Genomic DNA, 18,318 nt, shown 5'->3' with positions numbered 1-18,318 from the left:
TGTTGGCAACATATCCTCAGTCCTGACATTTAAAACACACAATATCACGAGTTCTAAATGGTTTAGGGTTAAACTTACCACTCGGTTTTGGTGTTTATAGGGATTTGGCCAAATTGTCCCTCCTTAGCCGATTGGAGCTTCCCTGCTCCCTTGATTCAATTGCAGGATTGCTTTTCCAAGCACTTGAACTAGTCCTCCCACTGTTTGAAACACCTCCAAACCATGAGCAAGTACCCCTCCTCTTGAGTTGGTTCTCAATTTCGATGGCCACATGTAGCATCTCTTCCAAATCCACATATTGTTGTAATTCCACTTGGTTAGCAACCTCTCAATTTAAGCCTCCAAGAAACCTAGCCATTGTTACCTCACGGTCTTCATTCAAACTTAACCTCATCATGAGCATCTCCATCTCTTTGTAATAGTCCTCTAAGGTCCTACTTCCTTGGGATAAAGATTATAACATTTGATGCAACAACCTATGATAATGGCTGGGTATAAACCTTTTTCTCATGGCTCCTTTCATTTGTCTCTAAGTGATTATTAATTCATCACCAACTCTCCTTTGGGTATATTGCTCATTGCTCCACCATTGTAAAGGATAATGTTCAAATTCCAAGGTGGCCAACTTAACCTTTTTAGCCTCCGAATAGTTATGACAATCGAAGATCATCTCCATTCACTCTTCCCATTCTAAGTAAGCCTCTGGATCATTTTTTCCCAAAAATGGTGGTATGTTGACTTTAATATTTTCAAGGTCATTATCTTCTTCTCGAACTTGCCTTCCATAATTTTTCCTTTCTTGGAGTGCAAATATATCTTCGTACTCCTCCTCAAGGTTATCTTCAAAATTACCTCCTCCAACTTCTTCCCTAAAACATCCGTGGCCTCCTCGACCTCGACCACTGCCTCCATGAAATTCCATCCTTAGGTTCTATCCCCCTTATGAATTTTCAGATCTATCCATCCTTTGATCATGTTTATCAAAATGAGCACTCATCCTTTGTAATTGCTCCAATACCGCCAACATATCGGTAGGTTCGGCTACACTCCCTGATGCTCTTAACTCTCCCCTGAATCCCATGGAATCCTATCCAAGTTCTCTTATTAAGTCACCTCCTCTTCTTATCCTTGAATCTAACATGTTAGTGAAATAGTTTAAGAAAACCTCACCATAATTCACTCCCTTGTGTGTATCACGCAAACAAGGTCTCGTTCACTCGTGTTTACATACTTGTTTTGATTTTTGACCCTCTATTAAGCTCACACTCTCTTATCTTTTTTTTTTTTTCCACCTAAAGAATATCACTAAGTTCTTTTAAAAACACACTTAAAATAGCACCTAGATCATAAGTATGTTCTTATTAAACTTATCAATAAAAAAACAACCAAAACAAACAAATACCAAGTGAATTTTGAATGCCTAATTCTTGGCTTTTCTAACCAAATAGAAGGAAAAAATAGCAAGTAATTTTTTATTTGCTCCAAAACCCATATTATATTAGCCTGAATCAAAATTAAATTCAGATTCTAATGGACACCTTAACCGCTAATCAACTTATGATTAGAAACCTTGATATATATGTTAAAGACACCACAATAGTTTATGGAATGTCATATTGATAAATTAAGCTAGAACACTAGTTCTTTAATTGGAGTTCTATGCGTTCTAAGAAAACAAAGAGAAATCTTTCTCACAAGTAATTTTCTATATGAATAATAATCTGAATATTATTGATAAAATTTGGCTTTAAATAGGTTTGAGTGAAAAAAATAAAACCCTAAAAATACCATGTTAAATTTAGCCAACATTGCTTCATAATAGGTAATGGCTGAATTTTTCAAGTCCTTTCCTAAACCAATTAAGATTAATTAATTCCTTAATTTTGAAATAGGAATTAATTAATTTACATTCAAAATATTAAAACATCAACCTTCCTAAATCAATTTGTCTAGCAAATAATTAAATAAAAACCAAAAATAGAAGACTATTTTCTAAAACAAAAGTCAAATTTCAAATTAGAAAAGTAGTTGACCAACTTTCCAAATAAACTGTTTTGTCTAATCACCACCTAGTTTAAGCTCCAAATCAAATCCAATATGCCTTGTCAGATACTAAATAGGATTAGAACTGGTCCCCACACGTTTCCATTGATTGGAATGATCAAAGCTTGCTTGGATAACAAGATAACTCCTTCTCAGTGCCAAAACAATGCAATTCGGCCAAAATTGCAGTGTGCACAAATGATATGTTTGGACATCTTTGCTTCTATCATGGCTTAATTTCATGGCTTCTTAGTGAGCTCAATGACTTTCATAAGTTATCAAACCCATCCTCTGCTCCCCGGCGTCCTCAAATGCACCAAAACAGCTTCCTGGGTCCATTTTGGCTTTCACAACTTGGATGCTCAGTACAGGCTTTAAATCTTCTGGTATTAATACACCTTCTGGAGATTGAATTACTCTTTGAATAAAGCTAACCAGATCATCCTTAAACCTCTTAACTTGTACCTATGTAATTGGTCCGGTCTTCAATTGCACAGGATCAGCATCCCAGCGAGTTGTTGTTCGTATGGGTACGGACGGATTCTCATTATTCCCCTCCTCTTATAAGCGATTTTTCCACAAATCAAAGTCATCACTTGTGGAAAAAGGAGATAAATTAGCAATGTTAAAGGCACATTCACATTATACTCACTGGTAAGTTAAGCTTGTAGGCATTTTCATTGATCTTCTCCAAAACTTAAAAAGGTGCATCTCCTCAAGGCATAACTTTAACTTGCGTTGTTCAGGAAACCTCTCCTTTCTTAAGTGCAACCAAACCCACTCTTCAGGCTTGAATACAACCTTGACCCAGCCTTGATTAGCAACCTTAGCATATTGCTTCGTCCTCCTTTCAATGTTTGCTTTAGTCTTCTCATGAATCTGCTTAACATATTCAGCTTTTAATTTTCTATCTAGATTAGCACGTTCACTTAAAAGCAAAAGGGTTAAATCTAATGGAGTTAAAGAATTAAAACCATAAACAATTTCAAATGGAGAAAATTTAGTAGCTGAATGTATGGTTCTATTATAAGCAAACTCAACATGTGGCAAATATTCTTCCCAAGTCTTCAAATTTCTACTAATTAATGCTCTTAACAATGCAGATAAAGTTCTATCCACTACTTTAGTTTGACTATCAATTTGTAGATGAAAAATAGTGGAAAATAAAATTTTAGTACCTAACTTAGCGCATAATGTTTTCCAATAATAGCTTAAGAACTTAGCATCCCTATCTAAAACAATTGTCCTAGGCATACTATAAAGTCTCACCACTTCCTTAAAGAAAAAGTTAATTGCATTAGATGCATCATCAGTTTTATACATGCAATTAAATGTGTCATCTTAGAAAATCTATCAACAAACACAAAAATTGAATCTTTACCCATTCTAGACCTAGGTAAACTAAGTACAAAATCCATAGATAAATCAATTCACGAATGAAAAGGAATAGGTAAAGGCATGTGCAAGCTGTGCGGCTTTAACCTTGATTTAGACTTCCTACAATTTAAGCACCTCTCACATATCCTCTCCAAATCTCTCCTAGTATTCGGCCAATAAAAATGTTCTTGTAATATGGAAAAAGTTTTTGCAACACCAAAGTGTCCCATCAAACCCCCACTGTGACCTTCTCTAACTAGCAATTCCCTAATGCAACAACAAGGCACACAAAGTTGACTTTCCGAAACAAATACCCCTCAAAGATATAGAATTTATTATAGCCATGTTTAGCATAATTTCTATATATTCAACCAAAGTCATTATCATGTTCATAAATTTCTTTTAATTGTTCAAAACCAAGCAATCTAGCATCTAAAGTTGAAAACAAAACTAACTTCGGGATAAAGCAAAGGCCACCACATTTTATTTACTTTTCTTATAGCGGATGACATAAGGAAAAGTCTCAATGAATTCAATCCACCTTCCGTACCTTCGGTTAAGCATCCCTTGGCCTTTGATGTGCTTCAAAGATTCATTATCCATGTGAACCACAAATTTCTTGGGTATCACGTAATGTTGCCATGTCTCCAAAGCTAGAACCAAAGCATACATCTCTTTGTCATATGGTGGATAATTCAATGCCACCCAATTCAACTTCTCACTAAAGTATGCCATAGGTATTCCTTCTTGCATCAATACAGCTCCAATACCTATACATAGGTGATAGTTGAAGGTTTCAGCAACTCTTAGAGTGCTTTGACCTTGGATTAGTCAACCTTAATTCCCGCAGTACTTACAACAAATCCTAGAAATACAAGCTTATCTTTACAAAAATAATACTTTTTAAGATTAGCAAACAATCTTTCTTTCCTAAGTATTTCTATAACTAATATGAGTTGTCCTACATGATCATCTAAGTTTCTACTATCTATAAGAATATCATCAAAGTAAACAACCACAAATTTTCCAATGAATGGATGCATGACATGGTTCATTAGTCTCATGAAAATGCTAGGTACATTAGTTAAACCAAAAGGCATTACTAATCACTCATGCAAACCATACTTTGTCTTAAATGCGAATTTCCACTCATCTCCCTCTTTCATTCTAATTTGATGATACCCACTCCTAAGGTCAATCTTTGAAAACATGCATGTACTAGGTAATTCATCAAATATCTCATATAATCTAGGAATAAAATGCCTATACTTAATAGTTATGTTGTCAATAGCCCTACAATTTATACACATATACCATGAACTATCTTTCTTAGGTACTAAAAACACGAGTACAGTACATGGACTCATGCTTTCTCTAAACCCTTTTTAAGCAATTCACTTACCAGGTTTTGTAGTTCCTTTGTTTCCTCAGAATTACTTATATGTGCCGGCCTATTAGGAATTGTGGCTCAAAGAATAAAATATATTTGATGTTCAATCCCTCGAATAGGTGGTAAACCACTAGGAATCTCCTCCGGAAAGGCATACAATATCACAACTTCTAGATGGTCTAGGATCAAACTTACAAATTGATTTTGGTGTTTGTGTGGATTCGGCTTGGTTTTCCCTCTTTGGCTGATTGGAGCTATCTTTCTCCCGTTTCAGTTTTGGCTTTGATTCGAATGTAGGATTGCTTCTCCAACCATTTGAACTTGTCCTCCCACTGCTTGAAACTCCTCTAAACCATGAGCTACTACCCTTCTTTTTGAGTTAGTTCTCAATTTTGATGGTCACATGCAGCATCTCTTCCAACTCCACATATTGTTATAATTCCACTTGGTTAGCAATCTCTCAGTTTAATTCCCAAGAAACCTAGCCATTGTTACCTCACGATCTTCATTTATGCTCAACCTCATCATAAGCATTTCCATCTCCTTGGAATAGTCCTCCACAGTTCTACTTCCTTAAGATAAAGCTTGTAACCTTTTGATGCAACATTCTATGATAATGGCTTGGAACAAATATTTTCCTCATGGCTCCTTTCATTTGTCTCCAAATGGTTATTAGCTCATGACCAACTCTCCTTCGAGTACGTTGCTCATTATTCTACCATTGTAATGGATAATGTCCAAATTTTAAAGTGGCCAACTTTACCTTTTTAGTCTCTGAATAGTTATGACAATAAAAAAATCATCTCCATCCATTCTTCACATTCTTAGTAAGCCTCCGGATCACTTTTTCCCAAAAATGGTAGTATACTAACCATAATATTTCCAAGATCATCATCTTCTTCTCTAGTTTGTCTCCCACAGATTTGTCTTCCTTGGAGTGCAAATATGTCTTCGTACTCCTCCTTTACAATGTCTTTAAAGTTTTCCCCATCATGTTCTTCCCTTACACATCCGTAGCCTGCTCTACCTCGACCACGTCCTCCATGTGATTCCATCCTAGGGTGCAGTCCTCCTTGTGAATTATCAAACTTGTCTAACCTTTGATCAAATCGAGCATTCATCCTTTGTAATTGCTTCAATACCATTTGCATGTCCATAGGTGCCAATGTACTTCCTAATGCCCTAGATTCTCCTTTAAATCCCATAGGATCCTCTCCAAGTTCTCTTATTGGGTTGCCTCCTCTTCTTATTCTTGAATATCTCATGTTAGTGAAATAATGCAAGAAAATCTCACCAAATTTACTCCCTTACATGTTTCACTTAAACAAAGTCTTGTTCACTCATGTTTCTTACTAGTTTCGGCTTTTCAACTCTATTATAAGCTCACACTCTCTTACCTTTTTCCACTCAAAGATTATCTCAAATTTTTAATAAAACACACTTAGAACCAGCAATTAGATCACAAGTATGTCCTAATAAACCTATCAATAAAGCAAAAGCAAGAAGCAAGCAATTTCCGAGTGAATGATAAAACCTAGTCTCGACTATACTAACCAATAACAAGGAAATTAACACAACAAATTTTGGATTCAACAAGGGAATAAATAAAAAATATTAAGAGAACAAAATTCAAGGATAAAAATTTAGAAAATGATTCAATCAATTAACAATAACGCAATTTGAATAAAATATGAAATAGTTGTTGGTTGTAGTTCTTGTAATTTAAGCCTTTGTATCAAATCCTTAAACCAATTTAAATCCAATCAATTAGCACCAATATTCAACTATCCAGCAACCAATATTGAATAGCTAACAATATCTTCAACAAACACAATTGAATTTCCAAATCCAAATCAAATTCAATTTTTATTTTTTTTTTCAATTTCTCAAACTTGGCTTTTGTGCAATCTTTTTTTTTTTCTTTTTTAACTTCGACCCTTTTTCTATTCACTAATAGAATAATACCCAAACAAAATCCAGTAGTACAATCACCAAAAAAAAAAATCACAACTTCAATGCCAAACAAATTGTCAACCATCCAAACTAACAAATTGCAAAATTTTAGGTTTATGCAATATGTTCTCAAAATTCCTCTATTTTTTTTTTTTTTTGAATATATGAATGCAACGAATTAAAATTAAAACAACAAGGAAAAATCAATAATAAACCAAACTACTAAGAACTAATATGCAAAACCAACTAACAAACTAGAAAGCAAAATTTTAGCTAACACAAAGAAACTCAATTCGACTAGAAATTTTTTTTTTTTTAAATATGTAGAATGTATATAGATAGAAGCAACCTTAACCTAATGTCAAAATTACAGATTAGTGCAAAAATAAAACAAATAAAATAAGATAGATCAAACCTAAACAAAATTCGGCTCTGATACCAAATGATACGAACCTAGGTTAACTTGCTCCTAAACCCATATTACACTAGCCCGGATCAAAATTAAGTTTAGATTTTAATGGACACCTTAACTCCTAATCAACTTGTGATTAGAAACTTTGGTATATGCCAAAGATGCCACAATAGGTTATGGAATATTCTATTGATAAGTCAAGTTAGAACACTAGTTCTCTAATTGGAGTTCTATGTGTTCTAAGAAAACAAAGAGAAATCTTTCTCACAAGTAATTTTCTGTATGAATAATGATCTAAATATTATTGAGAAAATAAGCCTTTAAATAGATTTGAGTGACAAAAATAAAACCTTAAAAACACCATGTTAAATTTGGCCAACATTGCTTCATAATAGGTAATGGCTAAATTTTCCAAGTCCTTTCCAAAACTAATTAAGATTAATTAATTCCTCAATTTTGAAATAGAAATTAATTAATTTACATTCAAAATATTAAAATATCAACCTTCTTAAATCAATTTATCCAGTAAATAATTAAATAAAAACCAAAAATAAAATATTATTTCCTAAAACAAAAGTTGAATTTCATATTAGGAAAGTAGTTGACCAACTTTCCAAATAAACTGTCCTTGTCTAATTACTAGCTAGTTTAACTCCAAATCAGATCCAATATACCATGTAGGATGCCAAATAAGATTAGAATTGGTCCCTACACATTGCCATTGATTGGAATGATCAAAGCTTGCTTGGATGATAAGATAACTCCTCCTCAAAACCAAAGCAATGCAATTTGGCCAAAATTGAAGTGTGTGCACAAATAATGTGTTTGGAGATCCTTGCTTCTGCCTTAGCTTGATTTCATGGCCTCTTGGTGAGCTTAATCATGTTCATTAGTTATCAAACCCATCCCTTACTGCCCAGAGTCCTCAAATGCATCAAAACAACTTCCTAGGTCCATTTTAGCTTTCACAACTTGGAGGCTCAGTACAGGTTTTAAATCTTCTTATATTAATACACCTTCTTGAGATTGAATTACTCTTTGAATGAAGCTAACAAAATTACCCTTAAACCTCTTAGCTTGTGCTTGAGTGATTGGTAGGTCTTCAGTTGCACAGGATCAGCACCCCAATGAGCTATTGTTTGCATGGGTACAGATGGATTCTCATCAATTGGGGTATTGGATAGTGAGAAATTTCTAAGGTAAGTGATTAAATTCTTATAAATGTTGTGGCTGCTTTTATTTTAGAAAGGGTTATAGTTGTAATAATTTATTTGAGCTGGTTTTGTAACTAAAGAATGTTATTTATTTGATTTTTATTTAAAAATTATCAATAATTTTGATTGATCGTCTTTCTATATTTATATACATGATATTTAGATGAGAGTAGTTTATTTTCTTATATCAAATTTTGGAGTTACCAATATTTTTATTATTAATTTTTGGATTTCATGTGATATATATATAAATTGTTAGATTATATTTGTGATTTTGTAAGGTTATTTATTTATGTTTAATATATTTATTTCTTTATATGCTGAGTTATATTTGAATAAAAATGGTTATGATGATAATTTCTTTTCACATAAGATGTCCTATTTTGGTAATAATTCTCATTTATGGTTTAAAAATGGAATTATGAAAAATTGATAATTTTTCATATTGGTATATTTATTCATAATTATTTAGTTTTTAGGTACAACATATAGTACCAGTATTTTTGATATACTTTAAGATTAATTTCAACACATAAGTTATATATAGTCATCCTTTATGCGATGTGATAAGTAAAAGTAAGAATGTATTTTGCAGTGATAGCATTAGCCACCCTCCCATAGCAAAAGGATGACAACTTATATTTAGTCATCCAATGAAAGCTAAGGTAAACGAGGATAGCGAGTATCTTGCACTGATGGCATTAGTCACCCTCCCCTTAGTCATAGGATAGCAGGTTATTTAGCATCAATACTTTTATACTCATGTGCAAGTTCTCTTATCCCCTCTCCCCTCCTTTTTGTCAAGTGGTGTTTGAGACACCAAACATCACTTAGTATCATTGGTATATTATATGGTGCATTAAGTGTATTCTGATATATTATATATTAGGTATATCATACAATACCAAGGTAGATATGGATAATGCCTATGGATGGTCTATTATCATATTTCTACTGTTACGAGATCAACAGATTGGATGGCTATTATAGGCAACTATCCTTGACCATATTGGTAATGATATACCTACGAGCGGTTGATTTTATGGGACTATGTATTGGTATATTATATGGTACATCATTTAATTTTTAGTTTTAATTGATATATTTTTACATAGACTATATATGGTTTCAATGTTTTATATTTATGGATTTATTCATATTTTTAATTAATGTTTTTAAATAATCTCAAATATCAAAGTTTAACCATTTTATTATACTATTTTACTATATTATCATTATTATTTTGTCACCTTATTATTATTATTATTGTCGTTATTATTATTAATATTGTTATCAATTGCATGAGTGTTGTTTTTATTCTAATTAATTATTTTTTGGATTTGAAGATGTGTTTGTAACCTAGTTAAGTAGTGAGAAAGTTTGTACTATAGCGATGATAGAGATTCGGATCAACCTTCAAGTAAATATTTCAACTTTCGGGTAGGTTTTGCAAACTTTGAATAAGTATTTCAGATTTCAGATAGGTACTACAGCCTTTAGACAGATATCTCAATCTTTGAGCACATGGTTTAGTATACGGGTAGGCTATTTAGGGCTTTCAATTGATTGTAAATATATTTATATATATAAAGATACATACTTACATTGGTTTTGGATAATGAATGTATTATTGAAAATACCGTTATTACTGTAATCTTATATTCATTCTTGCTAATAATATTATGGTCTAGAATGACATGTGTTATATTTATATTTATATTTATGCATTGATAAATATTTATAGGGTCCTATAAATTTATGGAAAATTGTAGTAAATAGGAGAAATAAAGCAGATGCATATTTTTGCAGTGTGTTTTCTCAACAGGATTGAATTTTGGGAAGTCCATATTACATGGAAAGACTGTCAGATTCTTTATATAATTTTTTCTGGGGCTTCCCCTAGTCGAGCTATCTTAAGGTTTCAGTAGGAAACTCTGAGAGGGCCGGACACTTTAATATTAATATTCCTAACTTAGAAAGAAAAAAAGAAAATTAAGAACAAGATGCAATAAGGTAGAGATAACTATGATGCCTATTTCACATCTTATAAATTAGATGTCAGATTTCATGTCAATGTTTTCAATATGGGTTAATTTCTTTTATCTTTTTTTTTTAGATTCAACTTAAATACAATTTAATCCCTTTAGATTCAAAAATACAATTAACCTCCTTTTAAGTTTTAAAAAGTAATCATATTCTCCCTCTTGTTTCATTCACATCCTGCGAAATAATACTATTTACACATCTTATGGGTGCTAGTCGAAACTTTCAAAACCCGAAGGATTAAATTGTAATTAATGTAAATCTTAGGGGATCTAAATGTAATATTTCCTTTCAATACCGATCATATATTTATGCAATTATTTTATTTTATCTCAACTTTTAAAGTAATTCAAAAGGTGTTGTTTGGTTAAAATTAACGTGCAAGTTTTTGTAATGCAAGTATGTCAATTCAAAATCAATATATTGGAATAATAAACAAAAACTAAATTAGCAAAACAATTAAATTAAACGATCGTATTTAGAAACAGATAAAATTAACAATTCTAAAAGAAGAAAAAAAGTAATTTTTATGCCTCTAATAAGTACTTTAAAACTAAATCTCAATTAAAAATACCAAAAACTGAAATTCATTGAAATCAACGTTTATGCAGAAAATAATTTAAAAATAACTATTGTAAATATATAACGTAAAACAAAGTAACAAATAAAAATAAAAAAAGGATCTCCAGAATGAAAATTAAACTGCAAAGCTTGATTTAAAAAATTAATCCATGTATGTTGAGGTGTATCTCTTTCATTCTCCTAAACTTCTTTATAGGCTAGGAATCATCATTCTAATGATGTTAGATTTTAACTATAACAGAATTTTCAAATGCAACAGAAATCCCAATTCAACTCAACTTCTTTTCATACTTTCATATAATTTCCACAAGCCATTAACTAATGTCTTAGCCGATATCAATCTTTCAACTAGCTTAACTGGCTAATCCAATTCTACAATTTTCAAAATATGTCAGCCAATATTAGCTATCAACTTCTAAGTCATAAAAATAAAATAATATAAAAATATTTATTTATTTATTTTTATGTGGTCCAAACATCTAGTAACAAAAATTTGTAGTAGTTTTGTATGTCAAAACCGTCTTGCTATGAAAATTTATGTGAGAATTTTCTAATTAGGAATCCCTAATTTTATTAAATCACGAGTAAGATGACAATCACACTAAAGGTTCTACATTCTATTTTAGATTTTTAAATTTAAATTCAAATAACAATTGATAATGCGATCAATAAACATTTACCAAACAAAGGATACTAGATTTGATAAATTAGGGATTTATTGATAATATATATATATATATATATATATATATATATATATATATATATATATATATATATATATATATATATAACAAACAATAAATGATTAAAATAAGGATTATTTACATGAATGCCCCTGAATTTTGCACATTGGAATTTGCCTCTAATTAAACTTTGTATTTGTTACTTATACCCCCTGAATTTTACATAAATGTGGACCTATGCCCCTAACCTTTCCTGAAATTTGCAAATAGCAACCTAGATAACAAAATTTTATAAAGTTCAAGGGGCAAAGTAAAAATTAGTGCAAGATTCAGGAGATATAAGTACAAAAAAATCCTTAAAATAAAAATAATATTATTAATTAATTAATTGATTAGAACTACTATAGACATTAAGTTTATTACAAACTTGTTTACCAAAGATATTATTATTTATTAAAAATTAATATAAATAAATATGAAAGTAATAAAGTTATCATACAAATTTGTTTATCAAATGGCATGGTAAATATTTTTGCAATTTTTTACTAATTTTTATTAGGTTTAATTTATCCATTAAAAAATTTATTTGTCTGTATGAAATTTGTCAACTACTAATATATTGCCATTTTATTTATTTATTTATTTTATTGCTATATCATTTTGTGAATAAATTTAATAAGCAATTTGATGCCTTTTGAAATTACTTATACATATAAATAAACTTTTAAAAAGATACATAAAACTCAATATAAATTAATTAAATCATAACATGCCATTTTATTATAGGGATAATTCCTTATATGAGGTTTTTCTTTATTTCAAGGAGGTCTATCTATAATTTTGAAAATTGTTAATTATAGTCCTTTAGAAATGCAAATGATGGGGAGTGACGTTAAACTCAAGGGTTAAAATGTAACAATAAGAGAGGTAGGCAAAAAAAAATTTTGAAACGGTCACGAAGATGGATGATTATTTTAAAACTAAAGAACTCTAATTGAATTTAATTCAAATCTCAAGAAAGTAAAATTATATTGATCCTTTATATTATTATTACTAAATATACAATTTAATAAGCTTAGCATTATTAATATATATATATATATATATATATATATATATATATATATATATAAATAAATATCAGAAAAATATTTATATTTTTGGGGGATGAAAAACTCTACAAAATAATATGCAAATAAGGTTTGAGCTGTTTTTTTTGTTTTTCTTCGGTTGAATAAATAAGGTTTGATCCAATATTATAAAATATTAAACACAGGCGTGAGCTTTGTTGGCGTTAAAATTTATTTTATCACATGCAGTTTAATTATGCAATGAGGAGCATGAACGGTTCTGTACTACACGGGACCCACAGATGCATCGAACGGCTGACGTAGGGTCTCGGATGCAGATTGAATTGAGAGACATAATGATGGAGTTGACCTTCAGGGCCTTGACCCTGACAATCATCGACTCGCTCGCGCGCTCATGGTGGGCTCGTTGCTGAACATGCCCAGCCTCTGTTATCTCTCAGGGGACTCTCTGTTGTCGCGGCCCAAGCCCAGCTATTCTCGCCCTCCCATGGCCACCAGTGCCCGCATCGCCATCGTCGGCGACGTCGTATGTTTCTCTTTCTCTTTCTCTTTCTCTTTCTCTGTCTCTGAATTTTCGAAATGCTGTAGCTCTCTCAAGTGGTGCTCAACGATGCAGTTCGTTGGCTACTTCATTTCTCCTAATTTTCTTTTCCTTTTATTTTCATTGAAAGATTTTTAATTTTGTTTTTTTTTTTTGTGTGTTAAGCATAATTATTGGAATCTAGAAGAAGATACAAAAGCACTTCAATTGCTGCAGGTATAGATATTTGCATTTTTCCTTGTCTTTCTTTTTTTTTTTTTTAAGTTTGTTAATTTTTTTGGGGGAAACTTTTGAAATTTATTTCTACAATTTGGAGTTGAGACTCGTGGAATCTTGACTTGGTAATAGATGTATAGGTTTGTAGGTTTGAGCTAGTATTTTAATTATTATTATTATTATTTTATTTTATTTTATTTTTTTAGTTTTGTGGGGTTTTTTTTTGTTTGGGGGGGGGGGGGGGGGGATGTGGTGTGGAATATTTGAGTTTGAGTTCAAGCTGCAGTCTTTTCCCATGTACAAAACCTGACCCAGATTAGCTGTGATTTCATATATCATTTTAAAAAACGACTTTTTTTTTTTCTGTTTTCTGTTCAATCCATGTTCATCTGTTTTCTCCTTGACGAAAAACCCAACAAGTGCATTGGTTTTACTCTGATTTGCCAATTGTTGAATAATATCTTTTAAGAAAATTGGTTCTTATCATAGTTTCACATTGCTTTTTTTGGTCAAAAATGAGAAAAATGCATGTCATTATCCTCTAAATCTAATACTAGTTTATGTTTAAATGCAGCCAGATTTGGTGCTATTTACAGGCATGTTCCAATCTCCCTAACTGCTCATCTATGTGATGTTTTTGAATGGCTTGCTTTATGAATTTTGAGCGCCTTCACTTTTCTGTTGCTTAAAATAAGTGGTGAGCTACATATTTAACGCATCTATCTACAAGACGCTGTGACAATGTTGGTGACTTTAATCTTATAACTTCACATACACACACACATATGCTATTGTTACATGTTGACGTTATCTGATATATTTAATAAATATAATAAATAATAAAATGCCGCCAATGCTCAAGCATGTTCATTCGAGTTGAATCCAAGTATTTTGCCTGTCTTAAGCTGATAAAGATAAATAATTTTCTGAATTATTATCTATCTGCCATTCATTTGTTTTTCTTTCTTTCTGCTTTTCTCCCCATGTTTTATGTAGGTGATTTTGGTGAAGAGAATGTTGAACTTGTTCAAAGTGTAGCAAACCTACAATTTGCAAAAGCAGTTATTCTGGGAAACCATGATTCGTGGTATACTCAACAGTTTTCTGGAAAGTGAGTTTACCTTCTATCGAGATTCAGTATCGAATCATTTCAGTAGATCAACGTGTCAACTTTCAAGATGATTCGAGGGTCCTTCATGCTTAAATGCTGTGTTAATGCATTTGGTTTAGTTAACTATTAATTTAAAATTTTTTTTGCAATTTTACGTTGATACCATCTTCCCTCACTCTCTCTTCTTCTCTGATTCTCTTGGTCCATATTTCTCATATGTTGAATATTAAACTCTATGTTTCACACCTAATGTTTTCCAACATGATCAAACTAATTAAATCCTTGATTTGGAATTTAGGAGGAAGGATGGTGTTCAACTTCAGCTAGAATGGTGAGAATATCTGTACTACTGCTAAATATTCTTTATATATATATATATATTTGTTTATCATTACTTGCATGCAATTCATTCATAATACTGACAACTTTATATTTTATTTTTATACATTTGTTTCTACCCTGCAATTCCAATTTCTTCCCTCATTTATGTTATATGTCTTTCAAAAGTCAGAATGAACAATGTCTCTGAAATAATTTTCAAACTTATGTTTCCTTTGGGAAGCATTTCTGAGAATATTGGAGATTCCTTTTGCTAGATTGTCCACCAATGTGAATAAACTGAACTAGTTTGTGGTAGCTCTCGCCTAATGTGGCATTGTTGCATCATTTCATGACTTTTGTCCCAAGTCATAGGATTTCCGTATTTTAGATATGCCATAATGCTTCACTTAGAAGAGCTGCCAGTGGAATTAACCTTCAAGTGTTAGATGAACAGTATAATATTGATGGAGTTTCTGGGTAGGCACGTTTCAAATGAAAGAGAGAATTCATAAAGCATAACTTCAGTACTTTAAAAAACAAAGGGAGCAAGAACTTTGGGTTCCTAGACTAGACTGACGAGACCATGTTAACATTATTATTTTGCTAGGTAAGGAAGAATCATATGGTTCAAAATATACATCATTGAACAGCCTGTGAGAGGAAAAATTAGAACAAAAATAATTAGAAGTATGACATACAAAGATTATAATATTCCTAATTAATGGGTAAAATTAACAGTGCAAACTTTTCAAGGATATTTTTGAAGGTTACATATCATGCTTGATTGTTGCGATTTTGAAGAAATTATGTTGGTAAGTGATAAGAGCTGTGATTATCAGTCTTGGAAAAGCCCATGTAGCATATCAATGTCTGGACTTTCCTCTGGAAAAACTGAGTGTGGTTGGTGGGCGACCATTCTCTTGTGGAGGAGAGAAGATGTTTCGGAAAAAGCTTCTGTCCGCAAGGTATTTTTTGGTGACCTTTTTCTGCATGCCAGGTATTTTAATGTGTTAAAATGATTTCATGACTTGAATTTCATCACTTTGATTATGCATGTATATATGATGTACAGTACTAATATTCTTGGTCCAATATATGTGGATGGAAAAAGAAAGGAAATTAGTCTTTACTTTGCAGGATGTTGGGGTAACATGGCCATCCAGTTCTTATACAATATGAGGACAGGATAAGCAATCATTAACTGCCCTTGCATTACCTTCTCATTTATCCCACTTTCTTATGGATTTATTTGAATTTTCTTTCAAATAAAGTCTACCAGTGAATTAATCGCCTGTTTTAAACAACTTGTTTACCTGATAGACTTAGAAGTGGAAGATAACGAAAACGCTTTTCATGCTCTCCTTTCTGATGTAGTTCCGTGGTTTGATATTTGAATCTTGTATTCTTGTGGCATAAATCAACATATTGAATTGAAATGTCCTCTTAGATATGGAGTTGAAGACATGGATGGAAGTGCCAAGAGAATCTATCGAGCTGCTTTGCGTGCACCAGATGATCATTTTGTTATACTTCTTGCACATAATGGACCAACAGGTGCATCATTCTGCAGAAATTAAATGAAGTTGTATTTATCCTTAAAATGTTATTAACTTAATCGAAAGAAAATTTCTAAGTTCACACTTTGTACAGGTCTTGGTTCCAACTTGGATGACATATGTGGGAAAGACTGGGTGTTTGGAGGTGGTGATCATGGTGATCCAGGTAAATATTTAAGGTTCTAACTCTCAGTCGAGATACAGATATCAGTTTTCAAAGTCTAAGGTTAACAGTTTATTCAAAAATAGTTTCTAACATGTTAGTTCAGAATATCATTGAGAGATAAACCATGCAATCAAAATATTTTCTGCTGTCATTTGTATCCATGAACCAATCATACATTCTTCTTTCTCATAAAAAAAAAATACTGAGAATATATATATATATATATATATATATTTTTTTAACCCTTTTTAACTAGCCTTCTATCATGCCTGCCTGTCAACTGTGACCTTGTCGTAAAAAAACCAATTGTGGGAAGGAGACAAATCATATCGAAGACGCAATCTTTTATCTATAATCTGTATTGAGATTGTATAACATATTCAGTCTAAGATGCTTTCTGGTACAGATCTAGCACAAGCTATATCCCTCTTAAAAGAGACCAGCGGAGTCTCGGTCCCATTGGTAGTGTTTGGTCACATGCATAAAGAGCTAGCACATGGAAAAGGTCTTCGTAAGATGATTGTAGTTGGGACCGATAACACTATATACCTGAATGGAGCCGTTGTTCCCAGGGTTAGAAGTTTGGTTAATGAACAAGAACCCAGCAACAATAGCCTGACAAATGATGAACCCCATCTGCCTACAACAGAGCGCAGAGGCACCATACGAGCTTTCACTTTAGTTGAAATTTTGGGCGGAATAGTGGATAAGATCGCTGAAAGTTGGGTTTCAGTTGTTGGGGAGAAGGCTACTTTGGAAGAGGAACACATTTTATATAGAAAGGAGTAATTAGACATCTCAAGAATTGATTATGAAGTTTCAGTCATCTTGTATCTATTACCATTATAGGTCTTGGATCAAACTTTGAGTCACACATTTGCCTCAACTGGAAAACCTAAATATACATATATATATATATATATATATTTAGTAAAAACCTGGGTAAGTGAATATGACTCTTTTACGCCTTCAGTTGATTTTAAAAGCAGTATTCTCTCTGAATTAACATTCCCAAATTACAACTTGAAAAAATAGTAACATTTTATATCCGGCTTGAATCTGTGCAGGATGTACAATTATTTTCATTCCATCTTTACACCTATTTCCCTTTTCCAATGCATGGTATATACTCTGACCAAACAAAGTGTGGACCCAAATGGTTCGACTTTTATTTCTTCTCCTTAGACAAGTGAATTGCATTTTATTTCTTTGTTCCTGGTATGTTTATTGGCTACTAGTTATAGAGTTTCAAGTTGATTACCGAGGCAAATGAGTAAAAAGTCCCGGATCGGTCAAAGAATTCCATCCCTGGCTTTTTGGTGCATGGTGTGACTAATCTTTTGATGATTTTGATTTTGATTCCATCTCCCTTTTTATCTTTTCCGAAAGAGCTATTGAGACATTTGTGCCCTTTAGCATTCAAAGTAAATGGTATAGCAAAGAAGATATCACATGAAAGTGATGACCAATTTCCAAGATTTCCTTAATAGTGTATTGCTCTTTACTACACAACAGAAATTGCATTATTATATTATAAATCTTTTCTTTCTTCCTTTCTACACATTTCAATGGCTGTTTTCCTTCTAGTCCTAGGGTAAATAATAAAAATTTATTAT

At 31.9% G+C, this 18,318-nt stretch overlaps 1 protein-coding gene across 1 annotated transcript; it reads left to right on the top strand.

Annotated features, from left to right (window-relative positions):
* The first annotated feature begins 13,140 nt into the window (after positions 1–13,140).
* Positions 13,141–17,639, top strand: LOC107426991 (uncharacterized). The gene is made up of 9 exons (XM_016037323.4): positions 13,141–13,317; positions 13,498–13,548; positions 14,123–14,144; positions 14,545–14,659; positions 14,958–14,990; positions 15,820–15,945; positions 16,428–16,534; positions 16,631–16,702; positions 17,109–17,639. Exons 1-9 carry the CDS (start codon positions 13,186–13,188, stop codon positions 17,489–17,491), a joined length of 1,041 nt encoding a protein of 346 aa, XP_015892809.3. The 5' UTR covers positions 13,141–13,185; the 3' UTR covers positions 17,492–17,639.
* The last annotated feature ends 679 nt before the right edge of the window (positions 17,640–18,318 follow it).

The sequence above is a fragment of the Ziziphus jujuba genome, chromosome 1, assembly GCF_031755915.1.
Source record: "Ziziphus jujuba cultivar Dongzao chromosome 1, ASM3175591v1".
Lineage (NCBI taxonomy): Eukaryota > Viridiplantae > Streptophyta > Magnoliopsida > Rosales > Rhamnaceae > Ziziphus > Ziziphus jujuba.
This window is presented reverse-complemented; position numbering and strand designations above follow the sequence as displayed.

Coding starts and splice junctions, on each gene's coding strand:
- LOC107426991 (XM_016037323.4), top strand. CDS start 13,186: ATGGTGGGCTCGTTGCTGAACATGCCCAGCCTCTGTTATCTCTCAGGG. Junction 13,318..13,497: donor TCGCCATCGTCGGCGACGTC/GTATGTTTCTCT, acceptor TTGTGTGTTAAG/CATAATTATTGGAATCTAGA. Junction 15,946..16,427: donor AAAAAGCTTCTGTCCGCAAG/GTATTTTTTGGT, acceptor ATGTCCTCTTAG/ATATGGAGTTGAAGACATGG.